The sequence below is a fragment of the Anarhichas minor genome, unplaced genomic scaffold (genome assembly GCF_050575085.1).
Source record: "Anarhichas minor isolate MPS153535 unplaced genomic scaffold, ASM5057508v1 ptg000018l, whole genome shotgun sequence".
In the NCBI taxonomy this organism is placed as follows: domain Eukaryota; kingdom Metazoa; phylum Chordata; class Actinopteri; order Perciformes; family Anarhichadidae; genus Anarhichas; species Anarhichas minor.
This window is the reverse complement of record NW_027466464.1, coordinates 7,643,145-7,665,900: the sequence shown is the minus strand read 5'-3', so window position 1 is coordinate 7,665,900 and position 22,756 is coordinate 7,643,145. Positions and strand designations below refer to the sequence as shown.

The window sequence follows — 22,756 nt, the reverse complement described above, 5'->3', positions numbered from 1 at the left end:
CCCTGGGCCTACCTTAGTGGTGGCTCTCCTTTTTCAGGATGCTCTATTTGACAACTTTAACTCAGCATACCAGGAAACTACAGTGTATTATTGTAGTGTATATTGTGCTTAATTTAGATAACACTGGAAGTGAAATAAGCATGACAGTGATCATTTCAGAGCTGAAAAAAACAGAGGACAAAAGACAGAGTATGTGACAACGAAATGAGACGGAGAGTGAGACGGAGACGTTCTGTTCAGTGCTTTAATGTGCCAACGTACAAAGAGATAAATGCTGATTACTGACATCTCTACAATGGCATCTAAAACATGCCAACACACACACACACACACACACACACACACACTCTTTCTCTCTCTGTCACACACACACACATTCATACACACTTCCTAAATCCCTATGTACATCATTAGACAGTGTTTCTCTCCAGTCTACTGGGAGATGATGCATAAAACAGAGCTGTCTCTGTTTGCAAGCCTCTAATTTTCATAAGTAAATTAATAACCAAACAAATGCTAATAACTAGGAGTCAGAGCTGGGCTAAAACATAAAAGGAACCAGCACGGGTCAGACTCCCTGGGGCCACAAATAACAGGTATATAACGTATTAAAGGGGAGTTGTGTTAACGTGTGTGGTTCCCACTGAGAGGCCTCAACACAAATAATCTTATTTACCCAGAACCACATTTAAGTGCTTCATTAAAAATCAAAGCATGTAGGTCATTTCTGAAACTGGGCGCAAACATATTTGCATTGTCGTTTAGAGATCCCATAATTACAACTGACACGACATTGATTCCGGCACCTAATTAAGAAACCAAAACACGCCGCAACTTTAACTGCATCTGCTCGTTCCTGAAGGCACCAGCTAGGAGAAGTTGTCTCTTTGAATCTTGGATAAAAGACGTCATCATAATAACAGCAGCTACAGTTGTAAATCTTTGATGTGTAAGGGGATTTATCTCCTTTTAGAGTGTTTATGTGTCTGGCAGGTACATTCAGAATTACCACGCTCTAAATCAACAATGTTTTCAGTATTTTTGGGGATATTAAAAAAGGTTCCTGTAAGTTTTAACCCAGGTCTGTTACAGCGTTAGTGCCTTAGGCTCCTCTACACCACCAAAGCACAGAGACGTTTCTAGGCAGTAAAAACACCCTCACTAAGCTGTAACCACACAGTATTAAATGCAGTAGCGACCATATCGTATATCACACTGGTGATGATCTCGATTACAGTCCTTCGTCATTGTGTCAGGACTTTTGTTTCACTCTGGCCATGGAGCGACAACAGCACCGAGTCAGGTGACACAAAGTGCTTCATCCACGGCCTGACTGAAAATCCGGTGACCCAACGAAGCTAAACACTGATTAACCGGAGCCCCGCCACTGAACCGGTGAAGCTGTGACATCTTTCACACTGATAAATTACTGAAGAGTGGGGTCACATGCTGAGAGTCAGCCGCTGACCCATAAAGCTGGTATGGCTAATGGAATAATGGGTGTAACGGTGAGCACTGTTTCTGTTTTCACTCAGTGCTAAATAGAAAGATGGGGGACATCCAGTTACTAAAATCCACATAAAAGCATTGAAGTTCCCCTCAGAAAACCTTACTTTCATATAACACCAGCTCAATACTAATTAGTAGGATATATACTGTGAATTTACAGCATGAGGTCTATGTCAGTCTGAAAAGGCTTGTAAAGTGAGATTAAGTGACTTTAATCGCTACCACATCTTGCCCTTGATTTATTCTTTAGTGACACTTTACATTACAGCCTACAAGTTACAGTGTAAATATTTTCTACATGCATGGTACCAATGACAATATACTAGAAGGGCAATCGGAGAGCGCAGACCTCCGTCAAGGCCGTTTCCATAAGTGGAAAACAACGCGTGCATCTGCCCTGTTATTGTGATGATTGGGGCAGTAGTTTTTCCGTACTTCTAATGACAAACATACCAACAAACAAATGACCCGGAAACGTGTTTAGGGGTTACGTTGAAGCAGGTCTAGGTTATTCTCTAACATTAGTTTCATACGTCAGAGAAATCCTAAATTGGATTAAATACTTTATTACTGTACTCCAGTAATGAATCATGTGGTGGTTAGCTTAGCTTAGCATAAAGACCCGGGGAAATCTTTTACTGTACGGATTAAACGATCAAACATAAGTAGTGGGCTTCAGAGGTGCTGGTAGGTAGACTTTGTAATTCACACAGAAACCGGCTAGCTTCTTCCCCTCAAATAACTGGACTTCTGTCAGCTGCATGAATCGCTGGGCGGCTGCACAGTTCTACTTTTTGTTAAGGTGGCGAGGGAGCCAGCCTGGATCCTATTTTTGGGAGGGACGGCTGCTCGACAGCTCCACGGTAAATATGTGACAATGTAGAGCACCGACAAGACGCTGCCTGTATCTCCGAAATGTCACCTGGAGAATTCTTATTTTACATTTGACTTTTGAAATTGCAGAAGGAAGAATGGAGATCACGGGGTTATGAAATTAACTCAGCACACGGGGCTGAGATAGAAAACATAAAAAGGTTTTTGCTCTATAAAAGCAAAAAATTGCGTCATCACCTGCTTTATCGCCCCATAAAATCTGTATAGAAGTTATTTTATTTGCTTCTCCATCCATTTTTACACCCAGACATTGCATTGCACCCATGGCTAACACCCAGACAACTCACGATTAGAGCCAAACCCAGAGGGCAGGGGAAACAGTGGAAATGAGATAAATACTGTTTAAATGTAAATCCGCCTATTGGGACATGAACTCAGTGATTATCAGATGTTCTTTTCTGTAAGGTGCTGATGCTTTGATGTAAGAAACAATCCCACTTTTTGTCTTTATGCATATCTATAAATCCCAGCAACCATATAATAAGACAATAATACTGCTATTTGACAACTTAGGTGATATTTGAATCTGCCAACAGATGCTTTTCAGGCTGATCCCTGACATTCACTGTAGACAAGGAGCCAGCAGTCTGGTGTTAATGAAAGGAGGCCCTGAACTCATCGGTAGATCCGCTGATCTGGTTTCAGCTTCAGTGGCTGTGTTTACATGCACACAATAACGCATTGATTCCTCATACCTGGAGTTAGCCGATCGTCTATTTGCGTCCTTGATCGTCATCCTGGTACAGTGAGTTAAGTACTTCTTTAGATTATGTGGTGATTTTGATTTTACAATTTGTCTGCACCAACGCAGGTAATGCAAATTTCTGAAAGCACAGTTAGGGCAATGAGAGGAAGATCTGTGGACATATATCCACTATACCACAATATTCACAATAACTATATCTTAATTTCAAATTTATACTAAGATTCTCCCAAATAGACAAGAACTGAATGTCATTCAAAGATCATGTTTGGCATATTGATGCTCAAGATTCTTGTTTTCTACACTATCAATCATAACGTAACTTCATAAATGAAAGATGTGATTTTAAGTAAGGTTAAACCAACGCGTTCTAACTCCCAACTCGTCAAATATGGCCGCTCATCTCAGTGCCCCTACGCTTCGAACCTTGTCGCTCAGCTTTGGACGGTGTTTCAGATTCCCCTTCATTACATGCATACAGTTTCTTTTCAAAATAAACTTCCACTGTAGGTTTACCTGTTGTTTAGGTTCACTTACTCAACAACCTAGTTAGGTTTATTGTTGAAATGAGTACGTTTGTCATGTAAAATAAGTATGCACTTTACGTAACTAGCAATAAGTAGGCTACGTAACTTACTTAACAGCTCACAAACACACACACACAAACCCCTCTGAAACCTAAACGCTTGAGTATAGTGGACTGCAGTAAGTAGCAAATAGGGAGCGAAGTCCAGCCTCTTGACTGAAAGCTAAAAGGCCACACTTCCTTTTCAGCTCCACCTGAGCTACTTGTGCAACTTTTAAGAAATGAAACAAAGGTGTCTACATGGCCGACGGGGTTTTCTAATAAAGTCAGAGCCCTCCACAGGTGTTTCTGTGATGTTACATCCTTCAGCTGAGTCCATAACCATTACTGCAGATGCTGACTTCCTTCAACTATTGATGTGCATGTAAACATGCCCACCGGAGGCCATATCTGTCTGTGGGTGCGTATAGCAGACACTCCTATCGACAAACAGGGGAGGAAGGATGCTCCGAGCGTCACCGCGTGCAGAAGCTCAGCTCATTGGGAATCGAAATGCTGCGGACCCTTCAGAGGCAGCCGAGCGCGGCCCCGTCTCACACCTCACGACCGCGGCTAATCAATCACGACAGCTGCATGTGCACACCCTGTGGGTTGCCAAGGTAACAGACAAAGTGGGTCGATAACGGAATATTTAGCGGAGTGTCTATATTTTATTCCCCCCCCCCCCCCGTCTCACCTGACACCTTCCCCCCATGAGGAATCTAATTGTCTTATGAAAAGTTATGAAGCGCAAAGCATGGTGTCTGATCCTCTTCCACGTCCTTGTGAAGAACTCCAGAGGACTCTGAAAAAAACTAAAGAAGAATGCCAACACTCCTAACTAAGCACTGATAGTGATGCACGGATGGAGAGTCTGGGGGGGTTGGATTTCTGATTTTTTGACGCCCAGCAGTAGGATTTGATGTTGACGGGTGGCGATGCATGTGCCTTTGCATGTGCATGCGTGCGTGAACGTACGGCAAAAGCCTACCAGTCTCACGTTCCTGTCTCCCAAGTTACAATAAGTTGGGTTGCTACAAGTGACTTGCAGTTTAGTCCGGGGGGAAGCAAGAACGGAGGTGGGATCGTCACCATTAACCTCCATCCTTTTGTTACTGAAGGCGTGTCAGTCCTCCAAGTCCTAGGATTGAAGTACAACTCCTTCCCACCCACCCTCGACCTCCTCCCCAGGACCGACCTGGTGATGTTAGGGCTATGAATTAAGTAGCCTAAGCGCTCTGTTGAATGAGGCGAGAAAAATAAATCCCACCCCCCCCCAAAGCAGTATCAACCCCTAGAATTTCACCCAGGGAGGAAGCTTGTGGCGATACATTTATTTGCTCAAATACGGTGTATAGTATTCCTTACAGTTCTTGGGAATTGAGCCGTTGAAGAAAAAGAAAAAATCTTGAATACCTCCCTCAGGATGTAGGGTTCTAACTTTCAATCAGAGCTAGTAATACTCCTCGTAGTTCTTGGGGTTGAGGCAGTAGAGGATCCCTCCGCCAAAGGAGAAGATGGTCCCGCCCCAGGCCAGGCCGTAGCCCCAGTTGAACTCGTGGTAGATCCTCAGGTTGATGCTCTCGATGAACTTGATGGGGTAGAGGACCAAGCTGCAGGCCTGCAGGACAACTGGAGGAGACGTGCAGACGGTAAGTCCAAGGCAAGGTATCATGTCTTAAAGCGGATATATCATGCTCATTTTTCAGGTTCATACTTATATTTTTCTCATACTGTCTGCCTGGATATACATACAGTCTGAACCTTTCCTTTAAATATGTATGTACTGTGTAATTTAGCAATTCAAAAAAAAAAAACGTCTGTAGGATTAAACAAATAGAGTCAACATGGAAGAAAGATGTTTGTCCTCAGTTATTGAATCAAAGAGATATTCTGAACAAACTTTCTCTCATGTAAAGCAAGTCTGCTGCAAATTTGAATGAGATTGGGTTCATGAATCACATACACTTTTTTTCTTTTACATTTCTTAGCAGTCACGTACAAAACACTTTAGAAATACACTTCAACAATTAGCATCGACTGGCTCGAGAAGAGAGTCGCAAGCCCGGAGGGAATGTAATTTAGCTCCGTTTAGTTCGTCGGACACATTTTGGAAGAGCAAAATAAATCAAACTTGATCGGGCAAGAGGCGAGGGGAGGGGACGATGGTGGAGGAGAGGAGGACAGAGGGTGAACCGGGGAAGAGACGGGGGAGAGAAAGAGAGGTGGACTTAAGGAAACGGGACAAGTGAAGGGAGGGATGAAGGGGGGTGGCAGAGAGATAGATTTTTAAAAAGAGAGGGGGGGAGATGGATGGCAGTGGAACAAAGGAGAGCACATCAATGGTTATTTCTTCAAAGAGAATTCATCTTGCGGGAACATAAATGAGCTCTGGCATTTTCCTGCATGTAAAAACAACAACAACACGGAATGCATAATCTCCAAAAAGCACGCAAATATTAACACAGACGGTGTGAAAAACAGCTTTAAAGAAGGTATTAGTTGTCTAGTGTGTTTGTGATCTATCGTTCACCGAGGAGTCTCTTCATAGTCCATCGGTAACACAATTCGCCTCCGTGCTCGGCTTTTAAGATATCGCAGAGAGGCAAAAACAACTGCTGTTTGACAGCTCTGTTTTTTTGATTGTTTGCATGTTGAAATCTTTTACATACATTTGTGTTCTTGTGCAGGTTTACTGGTGAGATGCCACTGCGGTAATAGCAGGGATTTTGAGCATCCAGGGATCTGGAAGCAAAAGTCCTATTCATTTCCTGCAAAGACAGCGTAAGGTGACATGGCATTGGAGCCCTGCCGAGGGTCAGATGGACACGAAACTCATCATCAGCACACAAGATGATTTTTGGTACTTTGATTTGATTTTTTTGTTACTGTGTGACTAACATGGCGTCCAGAGCAGTGCATTGCTGAGCTTCCTGTCTGCTTCTCAAAGCTGGGAGCATGCCGACCACCATCTAAGTCGCTGTAGGTAATACACTCTGACTCTTGATATGGATTTATGTATATATATATACAACGTCCATATGAAGTTTCTTCATATGGACGTTGTTTTATCATGTTTTATCACATGATAAAACATTTTTAGAAAACTTTGGAAAATAGCATCTTTTCGCTAAAATATACGTACTTTAACCAAGATTTAAATGTTCGGATTTGAATAAATCAAGCAGCACTGACTGATATAAAAATGTGGAAAGATGGGGAAAAATATTTCTGGGACCTGTGGCTCTTCTCACATTGCACCTTTTTATGTCTTTAAGCTGGTAATGGCACACTGTCTGTTTGCTTTGTTGAGGCTAAAGACAGAAAAGCTTCTAAATCACCACAGCATGCAAAATGATTGTATGAATGAACAGTCAAATGTCAATCCAAAAGTAATAAGGTTTAATTCCAATCCGTTTATGCATTTTCAATTCTCATGCTTTGAAAGTATTTTTTGGGGATAAGAAGACCATGAGTCCATGAGAAATCACATGTAATATGTAAATCTCTACACGGTCCCTTTAAATAAGATTTCCTCTGCAGTGCTGAATCTCACTTCTGTGGTTTGCACAGTATGATTCAGAAGGCAACACATCCAGCTTTGCAAAATGAAACCTTTCACACCTAGAAAAAATGAATTCGCCAATTATTCCGGGAGGTTAGAAATGGAGGGAATGTGGAAACTTGACGGTTGTCCAACTTGAGATTTGGGGCTGACTGGGGAAATTAAAGGGACAGGCGTGACCCTGCAGGGCCCGACTCATAAAAATAAGATTCTCTCTAAATGAGTTTGAGGGAGAGAGGGGAGTTGTGTGTGAGAGAGTGTGTGTGTGCCTATTTAATGAGTAAGTAAGGATTATCATTTAAATGCATGTCACTTTCCAATGTGATTACCCGGCAACCTTCCAGTTACCTTGTCTAAATTGGCTAATTAAGTGTGTGTGTCATTAGGTGTGTGTGTTTTAGCGCATAATGAACGTGTGGCCCTCGACCCAGTACTGTGTGTGCGCTGACCTGCGGCGAAGAGCATGAAGGCGACGGGTGCGTAGAATCGCCGTCTCGTTCCGATGCACACGGCAACCAGAGCGACCAGGAATGACATCAGCACCAGGGCTCCACCCCCTAGCAACAGGGCCAGCGTTGCAACCTGCCAGTCTGGAAAGGAAGGAAACTGGAAAAAGTGAGTGAGCACGAGGAGGCAACGTGCATGCAACATATCGCATAAAAAACAATCACATTTAGAGAACAGTCATGAATAAATGCAACATTGCGAACGCATACCGGAGCCAAAAAATGAAATGCACAAGACCTTGAGGGGGGCCTGGAGAAACGTAGTATTGTATTTGACAATTTATATCATTGCCTTAACCACCATCAAGTAGGTTAATTAAAGGGAGAACGAGGGAGGAGGTGAGGACGGAAGGAGAGAAGGTTTAATAAAGGAAGGGGTGAAGATTTAAAAAGGATGGAGACTTGAGGAGGAAAGACAATAGGGTGAAGAAAGGAAGAAAGAAGAGAGAAAGGGGTGGGAAGTGGAAGGAAAGACAGGAGAAGCAAGGGGGACAGAAGGAAAGACACACTAAGGAAAGAACGGTGGTGAAATTAAGAGTGAAAGAAAAAGAAGGAAGTGAGGAGTAGATGGGGGAGTAAAGGAAGGAAAGTTTGGAAAGTGAAAGGAGAGAGAGGGTTTGGTGAATCAAAGGATATCAAAGGAAAGAAGAGAGGCAAGAAGACAGGAGGAGAAAGATGAAGGAAGGATGGATTGACAGAAAGGACGGACAAAGTTAAGAGAAAGAGAGGAAGGGAATGGGATGAAAAGCAATGCAAAGAAAAACAAAAAGGAACATCGAAAGGGGATGATGGAAAGAAAGGAAAGAGGGAATGGGGAGAAAAAAAGTGATGCAATTAAGGAAACAAAGGGAATATGAAGAAGGAAGCGAGGGGGAATGGGGTAAGGAAAGAATCCTGGAAGGACAAAAAACACATAAAAGAGGAGATACTTGTAAGTGGAGAGGCACCAATGTCATGTTACAAGGACAAAGAGGAGGCGGCGTGAAAACAAATGCCAAAAGGAGGGGAAGAGGAGGTGGTGGTGGTGAAGTTAAAGGGAGTGAGGGGCGGAGGAGGAGGTTAGGAGGACGTGATGGGGCCGGGGACAGAGTGAACGTAATGAAGAGCGTGAGAGAGAGAGCACTTAGTATATCTGAGCTGACAAAAAGCCTCAGCTAAAAAGCTTTACTGGCATGTTATCAAAAATCTGTCCGCATTTATATAGAGGGAGCACTGTGGCTTGATGCACACTGAAGTAGAACACACACACACACACACAAAAACTCACACACACACACACACACTGATATATGCTCACATACGTAAAGCCACACTTAAAGTTGGTACCATTTTTATGTCACACTCAGACGGAGTTGTCTTAAAACTTGCATTCTCTCTACTGAGCAACAGGGAAGGACTCCTCCGTTTGCAAAGAGAAGTCTATGAGAAAATGACTCTACTTCTCTCTTGATTTATTACCTCAGTAAACATTGTAAACATGAGGTTCTGGTCTCAATCTCTAGTTTCAAGTCTTCTTCAATACAGCATGATGTTCATTTCGTAAATTATGGTCCATTTAGAGTCAAACAGACCATAAAGCAGGGGATGCTTTAGGGCGGGGCTTACTGTGATTGGCAGGTCACTGATAGATAAATAAATAGCAACATTGTGTGTCTGTTCTTTCATATGTGATAATTCCTAGATTTCTTTCAACGAGGCTCTATCTTTCTCTTCTCTACAACGATTGCAAACTATTTTTTTTCAAGTCACACATGTAACAATCTTCATGCTTATCTCGATAATTGAAATTCACTATGATCAACATATTGTGAGTATTTTTATCGCAATCCGCCATAAAGTCTTATATCGCCCGGTGCCAGGGTGGATTTAACTGAGCAATTTTGTATTGCTGGTGTTACTTGGCGTTTAGGGGCTTGATACACACACACACACACACACACACACACACACACACACACACACACACACACACACACACACACACACACACACACACACACACACACACACACACACACAACTCATCATCTAATCCATTTGTGCTCAGAGGGAGAAAAGAGATTTGACCATTTCTCTAACCTTTTCTTCCCCCTGTCTGCCTTCCCACTGTGTAAGCTGCTATATAACCTATTTCTGTATTACACAGCTGAACTTGGAAGTGCGATATTGCAAAATATATAAAGAAATAAAATAATCTGTGCTCCTTGAGGATATACAGTAGCTCCTAAAAGGCAAACTTCAAACTGAAAGCTCTGGATAAAACATCAATGAACCGTCTGACGCAGAAATGTAGCTGTCAGTAGATGCAGAGCTAATGCACAGTAGTTGGCATCAATGGTATACTGCAGGGCTGCTAAAGTGAATGTATTTAGTGTTTTACAGCGAGGCTATTTAGGCTGTGTATATACAGGTTTACTGCTCTAGCCTGGTTAAAAAAAAAAGCTTATGAAAGATGGATGGTGGAGGTGAGAGATAAAGAAAATGAGAGATTTAGAGGCAGAGGGAGGGAAAGAGACAGAGATAGAGGTGAAAGATGAAATGCAGAGGTGGGAGGCAGAGAGGGAAGGAGGAAATTAAAGATGAAAGAGGGGGAGAGGTAGTGGGAAGTAAAGAAGATAGAGAGCAGAAAGGAGAGAGGAGAGATAAAAAGCATCTTATATGAAAATTCTCAATCTTGAATGATGCTGCTGATTAGATCTGGACAAACATCGTTTCAGTTTTATTAAAATGTCTCCTTGCAACACGATATTCCTCTAGTCTCCATTTTCCAGGCTTTGACTCTGCATCTGCTTGCTTCATGTTTTAGGTAAAGCCCTTCAGGCTAAAAGTCTGGTTTTCCCTTGAAGTCGGCTCAACAAAAAGCAACTACAATCCTGTGGCCCTCTGAGAGTTGCCCCGAAAACGTTGCCCTGTATAAGCAATGCAACAAGGACAGGTGTATGGAGGTGGAGGGTTTAAATAAAAGGGTCTCAGGAGGCTCAGGTGGTTCGTCGTGCATTCATATTTAACTTTTACATTCCCCCTTAAACGCCCAGCTGCTTCCCTCTGTGGAAGCGGCCAATCAAATGGCAGCGTGAAAGCGAAAGGCATCAAATAACCATTCAAAACTAATGTCTATCACACACACATACAATCTGCCTTTTTGACATGTGTTTTATCATTGGAAAATATTATACTATAAAAATGTGTGTGTTTGGGGGGCAAACTTGCAGTGTCTTTTCAAAATAAACCTCCATGTTCACAGGAAACATACAGATTAGCATGCATTGTCTTTTCAAAATAAACTTCCAATTGTTGTCTCAAGGGCATATAGACGGTTGTCCCTACAAACATCTAAGCTAACTTGTCTTTGGAGTGAACACACACACACACACACACACACACACACACACACACAGGAGCAGAAGTGCTTGTTGACCAGCGTGGATAAATTCTCTTCTGGTGTGGACAGCATGATTACGAGGTCCAGACCTCGGTAATTATTTCCTGGAGAACTGTCTCTTTGCGGTGGTGTGAGGTGACTGGAGGAGGCAGCGTTCACTGCAGCCATTTTACACAGAAACACGGTATTAAAACAAAAGTCAGTGCATGAAATATTAAGTTGAAGTTTGAGTTGGTCTATATCTTTTACAGTTGAAAAGGTGAAAACAATAGTTTTGGCTCACTAGCACAACAAATCACAAATAACACTGCTGGTTTGAATGTTTATGATGAAGTGGATCTGGTCTGCACTTAATCGGAGGTGAATGAATTCAAATGCCTTATTGGGGTGAATAGGTTCCATATGCATATGAGTTTACTTCACAAACAAAAGACACAAAAGAGGAGAGAGGAGTAAATCATGAATTCCTGAGTGTTGACTGAGCAGAGATAAGGACATTTTTTGGAAGGAAAGTGTCAGTCGACTAACATTCACACTATTGATTTAATAGACCGATCTGTAAAACAGATTTTCTCCACGAAGAATCACACAAAAGCACCACTTTAAATCTTGTGTTTACCAGAGATATGCTCATAAGTTTCTCGGAAATTAGTCATTCAGCATTGAAATGGATAAAAACAGGACTAACTGACTAAATAAATCTTAGTCAGCTAGGACTTAAAACAACCGATTAGTCAACTAATCAATAAAGAGATAACGTTGATCCACAGGAGAATTTATATTTGAAAGAAATACAGAATGCCGGCGAGCCTTACTGCATTGTATTACATTAGATTTTTATATATGATATATTGCTGAAGGAAGCGTCGGTACCAGACACCAAACTGAGTGTGGTATTTGACGATTTGGGAGTGAGTCTTTGTAATTGAGTCTGTGATATACCACATAAATAAGGCAGCAGCCAAATGTGTTCATTATGGAGAAACAAATGTAACACCAGTTAAACAGCAGATCTCTCTCATTCATGCACACAGAAATAGCTGGTTTGAATTGAAATTGCATCACAGACACATATAGGCAACCGTAGAATTCTCCATTCATGGCATATCAATGTTCTCTCTCTGACTCTCACACACATCGTCACACTGGTTGGTTACACCAGTGATTCTTAACCATGGGGCCGCGATGGGCCCACGATGGGGCCGCGAACGCCACCTAGAGGGCCGCAAAAAACTTTCAGTTTTGCACCTGTGGGCCGCGGGACCGCATAGGTTATCAATTGAAGACACCAAAGATATTACTGTTCTCCATGAGACGCTCAGTTACAATATAGCTTCCCACCACCTGGTGGCGGTAATGCGTCAAGTCAGTTGTTTAACAAGCTACAATAAGCAGAAGAAGACACTCAGCTAGCCGCTAGCCCAGGAATGGGCAAACTACGGCCGTTGGGCTTTTTAATCCGGCCCGTCAAATATTGATACAAAATTGTCCAAACTATAATAAAGACTAGAGCTGGGCAGTATACCAGTTTCCAATTCCCGTATGATATGAATTCTTCACACACCATTATACCGGTGCATAGCCAAAACAACTGCTGTCTGCTTTCAACAGGCAGCTAAATGTATTCTTTGCTGCTAATGTACAGCAGTCAGCGCTAGTTGTCTTATATGCATTGAGAGGGAACCCTAGTCATGGTCATAACTTTATAACACAACAATTAACAACCCACAACTAATGCTCTTTAACAGAGAAAAACACAACAGCACACAACAGTCTGTGACACATAAACCATTTGTAACACTAATAATTGTACATTTATAAAATTTCACCGCCGAACTGCATGCTGGGTACAGCATGCAGTTCAGCATGTGCTTGCTAGCACAACGGTCTGCTAACAGCTGGGAGAGGCTCCAGCGCTCCAGTAACTTTACATTAAAGAACAGAACAGAGCGATGCAGGATGAACAAAGACAGACCGGAGCAGTGTTAACATCAGTGTTACATCATTTAATGAATCATACACATTATATGATTTAACCACTAGAGGGCAGCAGTGTTACATCATTTAATGAATCATACACATTATATGATTTAACCACTAGAGGGCAGCAGTGTTACATCATTGAATGAATCATAAACATTACACGATTTAACCACTAGAGGGCAGCAGTGTTAAATCATTGAATGAATCATAAACATTACACGATTTAACCACTAGAGGGCAGCAGTGTTACATCATTGAATGAATCATAAACATTACACGATTTAACCACTAGAGGGCAGCAGTGTTAAATCATTGAATGATTCATAAACATTACACGATTTAACCACTAAAGGGCAGCAGTGTTAAATCATTGAATGAATCATAAACATTACACGATTTAACCACTAGAGGGCGGCAATGTTAAATCATTGAATGAATCATAAACATTACACGATTTAACCACTAGAGGGCAGCAGTGTTAAATCATTTAATGAATCATACACATTATATGATTTAACCACTAGAGGGCAGCAGTGTTACATCATTGAATGAATCATAAACATTACACGATTTAACCACTAGAGGGCAGCAGTGTTAAATCATTGAATGATTCATAAACATTACACGATTTAACCACTAAAGGGCAGCAGTGTTAAATCATTGAATGAATCATAAACATTACACGATTTAACCACTAGAGGGCGGCAATGTTAAATCATTGAATGAATCATAAACATTACATGATTTAACCACTAGAGGGCAGCAGTATTGAATCATTGAATGAATCATAAACATTACACGATTTAACCACTAGAGGGTAGCAGTGTTAAATCATTTAATGAATCATACACATTATATGATTTAACCACTAGAGGGCAGCAGTGTTACATCATTGAATGAATCATAAACATTACACGATTTAACCACGAGAGGGCAGCAGTGTTAAATCAGTTAATGAATCATAAACATTACACGATTTAACCACTAGAGGGCAGCAGTGTTAAATCATTGAATGATTCATAAACATTACACGATTTAACCACTAGAGGGCAGCAGTGTTAAATCATTGAATGATTCATAAACATTACACGATTTAACCACTAGAGGGCAGCAGTGTTAAATCATTGAATGATTCATAAACATTACACGATTTAGTGGTAGAAAAAATGAAGACGACAGTGGTGCCATAACCCCCCCCCCCCCCCCCCCAAAAGTCAAAATGCGTGCGCAAGTACAATCCTGACTTTCTTAACACTTTCAGTGTGTGGAATGTGGGCTAATGCTATCAAACGAAGCACTGAAGCCTTCAAAAATAAAGCGACACCTAGCGACGAAACATCCAACGCTCGTGGGAAAGCCTGTTGGGCTTCTTGTTGTGTATGGAGGTTTACATACACATGATAAATAAATGTCTTTGTGATCATCACATTGTATCATCTCATTTATTTGACAAGGGTTTTGCCTGTTCAACTCCGCGAGGACGCCGGCGTCCTCGATCCCCTCCCCTTCCGTTCCTACGGCTTGCTTGCGCAAACTACGTCACAAAACATGGCCGTGTTTGGTATCCCAGCATGCCCAAAACCCTCATCTTTGCAAAGAAATCATCGATTTTCTTTCATTTCTTATGGATTTTTCACAAAAGGAGCCCAAACACACACTGTCCAAAGTCGCCATAACCGCTGCAAGTCGGATCTTGCAGCATTTCGACGGAAAAAGACACATTACAGACCCAACAATGTGCTAGCGGATGTTACCATGGAGCTAGTAGCTTCAGAAAACGCTAGTACTTAAAGTACAAACCTTATCTTCCTCTTCTATAAGCCGTCAACCAACATATAACCTTGCGTACCTAAGCTACCCTCATACTCGATCGTGCGCAGCCATTACGCACAGTAAGTCCGCTACATACATACCACGTCTTCGACCATATATATATAGTTTTTGCAATTTGCAAAGGCTAAAAATAAAAGGAAAATAATATAATATCAAAATATAAAGGGAGAAACACCTTTAGTGTGTCAGAATATCATTTGGTTACCATGTGTCCATTTGGGTCTCCAAATATCCTTTTAGAGCTCCGCCTGGATCTCTTCATGGAAGAAACACTGTAGAATGGTCATACTTTGTCCAATCTTCTTCAAATTTGAGGCAGTTGTTCACTGATAGTGTAGTTACAGCCCTATACTGTCATTTACCTGTGCAGATACAGCCACAGGCAGTTATTTACACTGAAAGATACTTTTTTATTTTATGCGGACAAAAATCTTCAATTTGTATTGACTCCAAAGGCCCACTGCTCTGTTTCTGTATGACCTACAGGTTTTCTGACACTTTTGATGCATATAGTCACAGTGGTTCAGAAGCTACAGCCATTTTAATTTGGGTATGTCATTTTAGGCGGTATTGCTCCAAAATAGGGGTGGACTTGAACAGGTAACAATATAGTTATTGAATACAAATCAAACCAAGAGTGAGATCAATTAGTTAAACTAATAGTGTAAATATTTGAATGGGCCCCGGGACACTTTGTACTTGAAAAGTTGGGCCCCGAGGTCAAAAAGGTTAAGAACCCCTGGGTTACACAACTCGCTAATTAGCGCTTGCACCAGTTTCTCACACACACTGGGCTGCTCTGTGAACCGTTCTCACTCACTTATGTTTGCCATGTGACAGGATTACTGCACTGCAGTGTCACTTTGTTTTTTCCTTTACTGAAAAGCCTCTCCAAGCTGTCATGCTGATTAGCTGCTGTAGTCCTGTATCCAGAACAGATCCCACCAGCCCTGTACAGCAGCTGTAGATGTAAAGTCCATAGACTGTAAAAAAGTGTGCGTAGTCACAGAGACGTCACCCGTTGGTTTGTGGATTATCGTTTAAAAGCTTTGATTTTGGCCATCGTCATCTTAGTTTTTGGCCATCAGCATCTTTTGTTTTTGGTCGTGGCGTTCCTGACATTTTGGCCGTCGCCATTTAGTTTTTTTGATGAACGCTTCCGTCAGAGAAAGCAAGCTTAAAATTGTGATATTTCATCAAAAACATTGTATTCTACATTTTGCCCCAAATAAACTGTTTACTTTAACCAGATCCTGTCAAAAACATTGAAGTCTGCGCTCCTCAGCAGAACTAGGAAGCTGCTGAACACAGAGCATTGAGGAGACGACAGAAGAGACTGTAAGTGGAGGTTGTAAAAATGTGAATAGCCATTATCAAAGAAATTCAACTTGCGTTTCTTTTCTTATTTTATGATTTATGACATTGAGCCATGGTTGTTCTGTTTCCATAGAGGTGCAGGACCTTTACAGTATATTGCAGTGAAAATCACCACAGAGAGTAAAATGTGACAGGAGCAAAAAAACAGCTTTGGAGTTCAGAGGGTTAAATGTTTCAACAACGATTCTTAGTTTCAGATGATTATACACTAATGAAAACATTCATGAATATAATTTTTCATTCCTGTCAATAAATCTTCGTAAATCAAAAAACGATTTATAGACCAAAATATGACAAACAAACCTAAAAAAAAACAGCCTGTTTCCAAGTGAACACGGCGCATAAAAGTTTAAAAACGAGAGGTTTATCCAGAAAAAAATATTATAACTGTAAGTTCACACCAGAGGAATATACTGTAATTAAAATAGTTAAGATACATTTTGTTCTTCTATTATGTAATTTGTTTATTTTAAGACTTTTACAGGTGTTTTATGTGCTGCCACATGCTGCTGCTGTGATACTGTAAACGCTTTGAAGAAAGCTTGATTTGCATCCACCAAAAAGGATTATGTGTGTTCGGGCACATGCACCTCCCTTTCCCTATCATGCCCCCAGTGTGTGTGTGTGTGTGTGTGTGTGTGTGTGTGTGTGTGTTTTGGGGATGGCAAGTGGGAGCTGTATGTTCTTGGCTATTCCCCTGTCTGCCTGTCCGCCACAGAACTGAATGCCACATCATTTCCCATTCCCCGTTCAGCTGCTACAAATAGAACGGGCGTCTCCGGGGGGCTCGGCTCACCGAGAGGAGAGACAGAGTCAGAGGAGAGGAGAGGCGGGGAAGGGGAAAGGAGGAGGAGAGGGAGGGAGGGAAAGAAAAAAGGGGGGGAGACTTGACCCTGGAGAAAATGGAGATGGAGAGGGCTGAGGAGAAGGAGGGATGGTGAAATTACAAAGGGAAAATGATAACAGTAGTAAATGTAACAATGAAACCCTCGGGGAGGAGAGAGGGACAGGAAGGGTGGGAAGGGAGGGAGAGAGGGAATGAGGAACAAACAAAAAGGAGATGGGAGGAAGAAATGGGAGGAGGGTTGAGTATTGAGGACAAGACAATTCATTTTTTGAGAGTACAGATGAGAGCCGGGGGAGTAAAAGCAACGGACGGATCGATAGGCCGATGGAGAAAGATGAGAGGGGCAGAGGAGCGAGGCGGCAGCATTTATGGAGGCTTTTTAGGTCCTCAGTAGTGACTGATCTCAAATCAGTGACAACAAAGACTGGGGAACGTGGGTCAAAGAAATGACACTTCTTTGTTTGAATCGGTTTCAAATCGCACCTGTTTACGAACTTGAGTACATCTTTTGGGATTGATTCCTAAATGTGTAAATAAAGCACCAGAAAAATTGACTGATAAGCTGAAAAAGCTCACCACATTTTCGTCATTTGAAGCAATACAAATAGAAAAGGAGAAAATATGGTTCCCATTGCATTTAGTAACGGTTTCTAAGGCCGTGACCAAATCCAACAGCCTGACATCTGTCAAGGTCAAGCCAATGACAAAGATATTTGGTAGCTTTTGCTCCCAATAAGTTGAAGCCGTGAAACAGATTTCTTTTTGTTTACTAGATTGAGCGCGAAATCTGAGTTGTTGGAAAACAAAGAGGGAGAGGAAAGGAAAAGAAGAGGGTTTGGTGGAGGAGGAGCAGACGAGAAAAGGAGGAAGATGAATGAAGATGGGAGGAGATGAGGAGGAGGCGGTTGAGCCAGACAGGAGGAGGTCGAGGGGGGGGGTGAACAAATCAAGACAGGAGGAAAGTAGTTTGGTTGTCTAAGGCTTTAAACACCTTTCAACAGTGTGTGTGCGTGTGTGTGTCAAATATCCACTGTAAGATTTCTGTGTGTAAGAACTGTGTGAGGAGCTGACTTGATCTCTGGTTGGTTGGTGGTAGACGATTGAAGTGTCTGCAGGCTCCTGTCATCAATATCAAAAACTCCCATGAAATATGTTACATCGCTTCATCCATTTGTTAAAGTGATGGCCCTTTTGTCATTCTGGTCACATGGATTAATTCATGTTTTATGGCAGGACATTTAACGGAGGAGCCACATGGAGCAGCGGGTTAGCTTCTGATCTCTCACACACTCAATCAGTGACGGGTTTTAGAAGTTGTCGAAAGCTTTGATCAATGACTAACATGAGCGTGAGGAACGGCAGCCGTCTTTTCTCACGAGGCTCGTGTCCGTTCATTTGTCGAGCGAATTTTAAGAGAACTTTTTGAAAATAATTTTCATCAACTGGCTGGGACCGAATGAACTCAGCTACGCAAAGTGTAGTTTGGTCAGAAGTTGGTGGTGTAGGCTACGCCTTTAATGGCTGTAGAAGAAGAAGTAGAGGTAACACGTCAGCTTGGCCATCAAACCGTCTACGAGAGTAAAATCTTCAGTCTTCGGGAACAATTAAGGAAGTTTTAATGAATGTGAGGGCCCCCAGGCCCCTTGGTGTTTAAAGAGGGAGATTACCAATAAAGGGCCCCTATGGGCCATCAGTGCATATATCAAGTGCAACACCTGGAGCCGGCCGCATTTCCTGTGTCTACAACCCACAGGAACACGGAACGCCGCCTTGTTCACCACGCTTTGTGGGTGTGACGTTTTTGCCGTGTCATGTCCATTCATATATCTATACAACCAGTGTGTTTATGATTACATTGTTTGCAAGAGCACACACTTCTACATAGATAGAGCGTCTGAATTTTACTCTCAAAGAAAAAAAGATGCATTAAGCTGGAACCAAGATGACAGAAAGAGACCCTTTATCTAAAGTGAGAATTAGTTATTTAAGAATTAAACTAGAATTAGGGTTATCCATCTTGTAAAAAAAAACATTCATGCCAACAAACTGTGATTAGGACTGTGAAACTCAGGCTACATCCACACCACTATGTTTCCATTTTAAAACGCATATATGCCCTACGGAGCGGACGTTTGATGTCTAGCCATGACCATTTTGTTAAATTTAAAAAAAGTTATTGAACAGGGAAAATAAAGCTCTCCAAACGCACAAGCTTGCTAAGGGTCAGTTAGCAAAGTGATTAGCTTGTTAGCTTGTGAGCTAACGGTTTGGCATTATAACAAAAAGAGAATCATCGCGATGAATTGAAAAGGAAGAGATTAACTAATAGAGACTGCTGCTTTGGTCTGTTTTGGGTGCTGGAACGAGCCAAGGGAGCCGGCATAAGCAGGGATATATATCATTCTAAGGCGCACACACACTGCTGACACAAACCTGTCACGCCAAACCTCTAATTAGGGAGTTCTGGTCTGGAGTCTGGATGTATATGTACTGTATTGAGAAGGACAGAAAAAAAGAGTGGAACTGCCAAAAGTTGTGGTCACAAAGTGTGTGTGTGTGTGTGTGTGTGTGTGTGTGTGTGTGTGTGTGTGTGTGTGTGTGTGTGTGTGAACAGGTCCTAAGCGAGGCGGTGTGGAGATGCAACAACAGAGAAATCAGAGTGTGACATGAAATATTCAGCTGGGCTTCAGAGGAGACTGTCCAGAAATAGGTCAGCTCAACGCGGTAGCCAAACACACACACCAATTCACACACTGACATGCAGACTCCCCTTCTGTCACACACACACACACACACACACACACTTAGCATACAGCTACACACACACAATCATGAGCCCATCCCACCCACAGAGACAGCAGAGACGACAGACGGACGGGTGGGTGGATAGATAGAGTCTGTCACAGTGTCTGACAGTTTAAAGACCTTTTTAAATGATTCCTTTTTAATGCCCCCATGTGTAATTAGCACCAGTCAGGTCACAGTGGTAGTAAAGAAACCCACTTTCACCTCAATTAAAGTAACGACAGTAATGCCACTTTGGGTTCCCTGGAAACCAATCCAACATCCCAGATCAACCCCTCCTCTCCTGCCCAAAACTGCAAGACCTCTCCTCTCAACAACGAGGCTGTTTCTCTAGACAACAAAAGAAGAGGGGAGCATCACAACAACAGAAAATGGAGTGAGACAGGATGAGCTCTGTATCGAGCCAGCACCTTTATTTATTTACCTCCCTTCATCAACTAACTTTTTCATACTTTTCAGATTAAATATGATATTCCAAATATTTCCCAGCCCAAGTTGAGGTGTTAAAATGACTTGACCCACCGACTAAAACTCAAAGATAATCAAAATATTTAAGCTGGAAGCACTGCACATATACAGTAATACAAAAAATGACTTGAATGGATCATCCAAAATTGTTTCTGTCACAATCGTTTCAGCTCTTAACGCATTCATAAATGAAGAAGTGGTAGCTCACCTCTGTTTCTCCTCACAAACCTCCATGAAAGAGTGGCAGTCGGCCACGTGCGTGGCCATTAACATCAGGGTCAGTATTTACCACACGGCTGTGTGTTTTTTAAAATGTCACGTCTGCAGCTTTTTGAGGATCAGAGGAGGGCTGATAGGGAATGTGACAAGATACCATTGGCAATAGAAGCCTGTGTTGCAGTTCATTTTTGTATTATTATTTATGATCTATTTATCCTTCGCAGTTTTCAAGGCAGAAATACCTTGATGCACTCCAGCCTGGCAGAATTCCTTTATTTCACCTTCACAATAATGAGAGTGGACACCCCAGTGGAGTCACGGGTTGACTGTCAGAATGAGGCTTTGTTATGGTTGGACAGAGACAGTGGGGAGTCTTGAGGAGTCAACAGATTATTGTCTTTGGGCTGGTTTCCTCTAGGAATGCCCTTCTTCCCTCCATCATCATCATCCAACTCTTTGTTCTCGAGGCTCATCAAAAGCCAGAGGACACATGCTAACTACCCTCTGTCCTGTCCAGTGCGCACGGGACAGGACAGATTTGTTTTATTCTAAGCCAATGTATAGAGACTTTTTTTTACCTGAACCCAGGGTGCTGCTGCACTGCCAGTTCTCGGTGCTCGCCGGCTTCCAGCAGGACTCCCACAGGGACAGGTAGTACTGGTCGTCGGCGGTCACCCACGCCGGGCTCATCACGGCTCCCACGTCCAGGCAGAGCGCCAGGAAGACGCACACCAGCCCGACCAGCTTCAGGGGCGTCAGCGGGGAGCCGCGCGCCGACTCGTCCGTCTCGGTGACAGCGGTTGACATGGCGCGGCTGGTGAGGGGGGGGGGTGGATCGGTTGAAATCCCGGGGACGATGTCTAATGAGTGTGTGGATGTATTCCTTCCAGACGGTGCGTGAATGTTTTCGAAAGTCGTGCAGGGGGAAAGTCCGAGGAGAGTGTCGGAGCTGCTGCTGCTGCTGCTGCTGGTGCCACCGCAGCCGCCTGCGTTGCCCGGTGGACGGACGCTGCGCCTGTGGGCACCGCTGCTGCCGCGCACCGTTTACAGCGCTGACGTCAAGGCTCCCAGGGATCAGCAGGTGCTACAGGGTCCTAGAGAGAGAGAGAGGGGGAGAGGGAGAGTGAGAGAGAGAAGCATCATGCTCATCAGGGCCGTAGCCAAGATGTTAGGAATACAGAGGTCTGGAGCCCAAAAATTGACCAGCAAGCAACCAAACTCTGTAAAAAAAAATTGGCTTATTCATGTCAATTCAGTCAGCTATATTTTAAATCTCCTCTCCCTACTTTAAAGCCTAGTCTACATGTTTCAAAACCTATACTGTACAGGTTTGTACTGGTGGAAAATCACTTTTTCCCCAACTTCTTTAGTATCTGTTGTTGTGATGTGAAGTCACATTTTAAGATATTAACTCTAAAAATATATCAAAAGCTGACTTCTGAGTTTGTCAACCCCAGGTGGCAACCTCCGGTACTGCCAAGTGGAGCCAATGCAGAAGTGTCTTTGAACTTGCATTCTCTCCACTGACTAGCAGGGGGCGACTCCTCTGGTTGGATAGAAGTCTATGAGAAAACTTGATTTATTACCTCAGTAAACATTGTAAACATGAGTTTATGCTCTCAATCTCTAGTTTCAAGTCTTCTTCAATACAGCATGAAGTTCATTTTGTAAATGATGGTCCATTTAGAGTCAAACAGATCATAAAGTGGAGTATGCTTTACGGCGGGCTTACTGTGATTGACAGGTCGCTGTGGCTACCAGAGCTATATCCGGCGTCTCTATGTCACTCCTCCACATTCTAAATATGGTAACTGTTCATCGTTTGGGAAAAAATAACATGGCAACGGGCCTAATTCAAGATAGCGACGGCAAAATCGCCGAACTCGTGGCTTTCAAAACGTCAGTCACAAACTAATGGGTGACGTCACGATGACCACGTCCTCTTCTTATATACAGTCTATAGTCTATGGTTAACCCTTAAGATAGCAAATGTAGCAATGGTATGGGTTTTATTTGTTCGATGAAGAATGTGTTATTTCTTCATTTAAAAGTCACATATTCTTGATTTAAATTCCACTTGCATAATCTGTGGTCATCAGC

At 42.5% G+C, this 22,756-nt stretch overlaps 1 protein-coding gene across 1 annotated transcript; it reads right to left on the bottom strand.

Annotated features, from left to right (window-relative positions):
• Positions 1–5,124: 5,124 nt before the first annotated feature.
• Positions 5,125–21,463, bottom strand: LOC142953098 (transmembrane protein 47-like). Its single transcript, XM_076095168.1, has 3 exons — positions 21,235–21,463; positions 7,686–7,826; positions 5,125–5,303 (listed from the first exon to the last, which is right to left on the bottom strand). Exons 1-3 carry the CDS (start codon positions 21,461–21,463, stop codon positions 5,125–5,127), a joined length of 549 nt encoding a protein of 182 aa, XP_075951283.1.
• Between the last annotated feature and the right edge of the window lie 1,293 nt (positions 21,464–22,756).

What these genes read in the sequence shown, in the direction of transcription:
- LOC142953098 (XM_076095168.1), bottom strand. Translation starts at nt 21,463, where the DNA reads ATGTCAACCGCTGTCACCGAGACGGACGAGTCGGCGCGCGGCTCCCCG. An exon ending in CAGCAGCACCCTGGGTTCAG is followed by an intron (nt 7,827 to 21,234) that starts GTAAAAAAAAGT and finishes CTTCCTTTCCAG; the next exon opens with ACTGGCAGGTTGCAACGCTG. An exon ending in CTTCATGCTCTTCGCCGCAG is followed by an intron (nt 5,304 to 7,685) that starts GTCAGCGCACAC and finishes CGTCTCCTCCAG; the next exon opens with TTGTCCTGCAGGCCTGCAGC.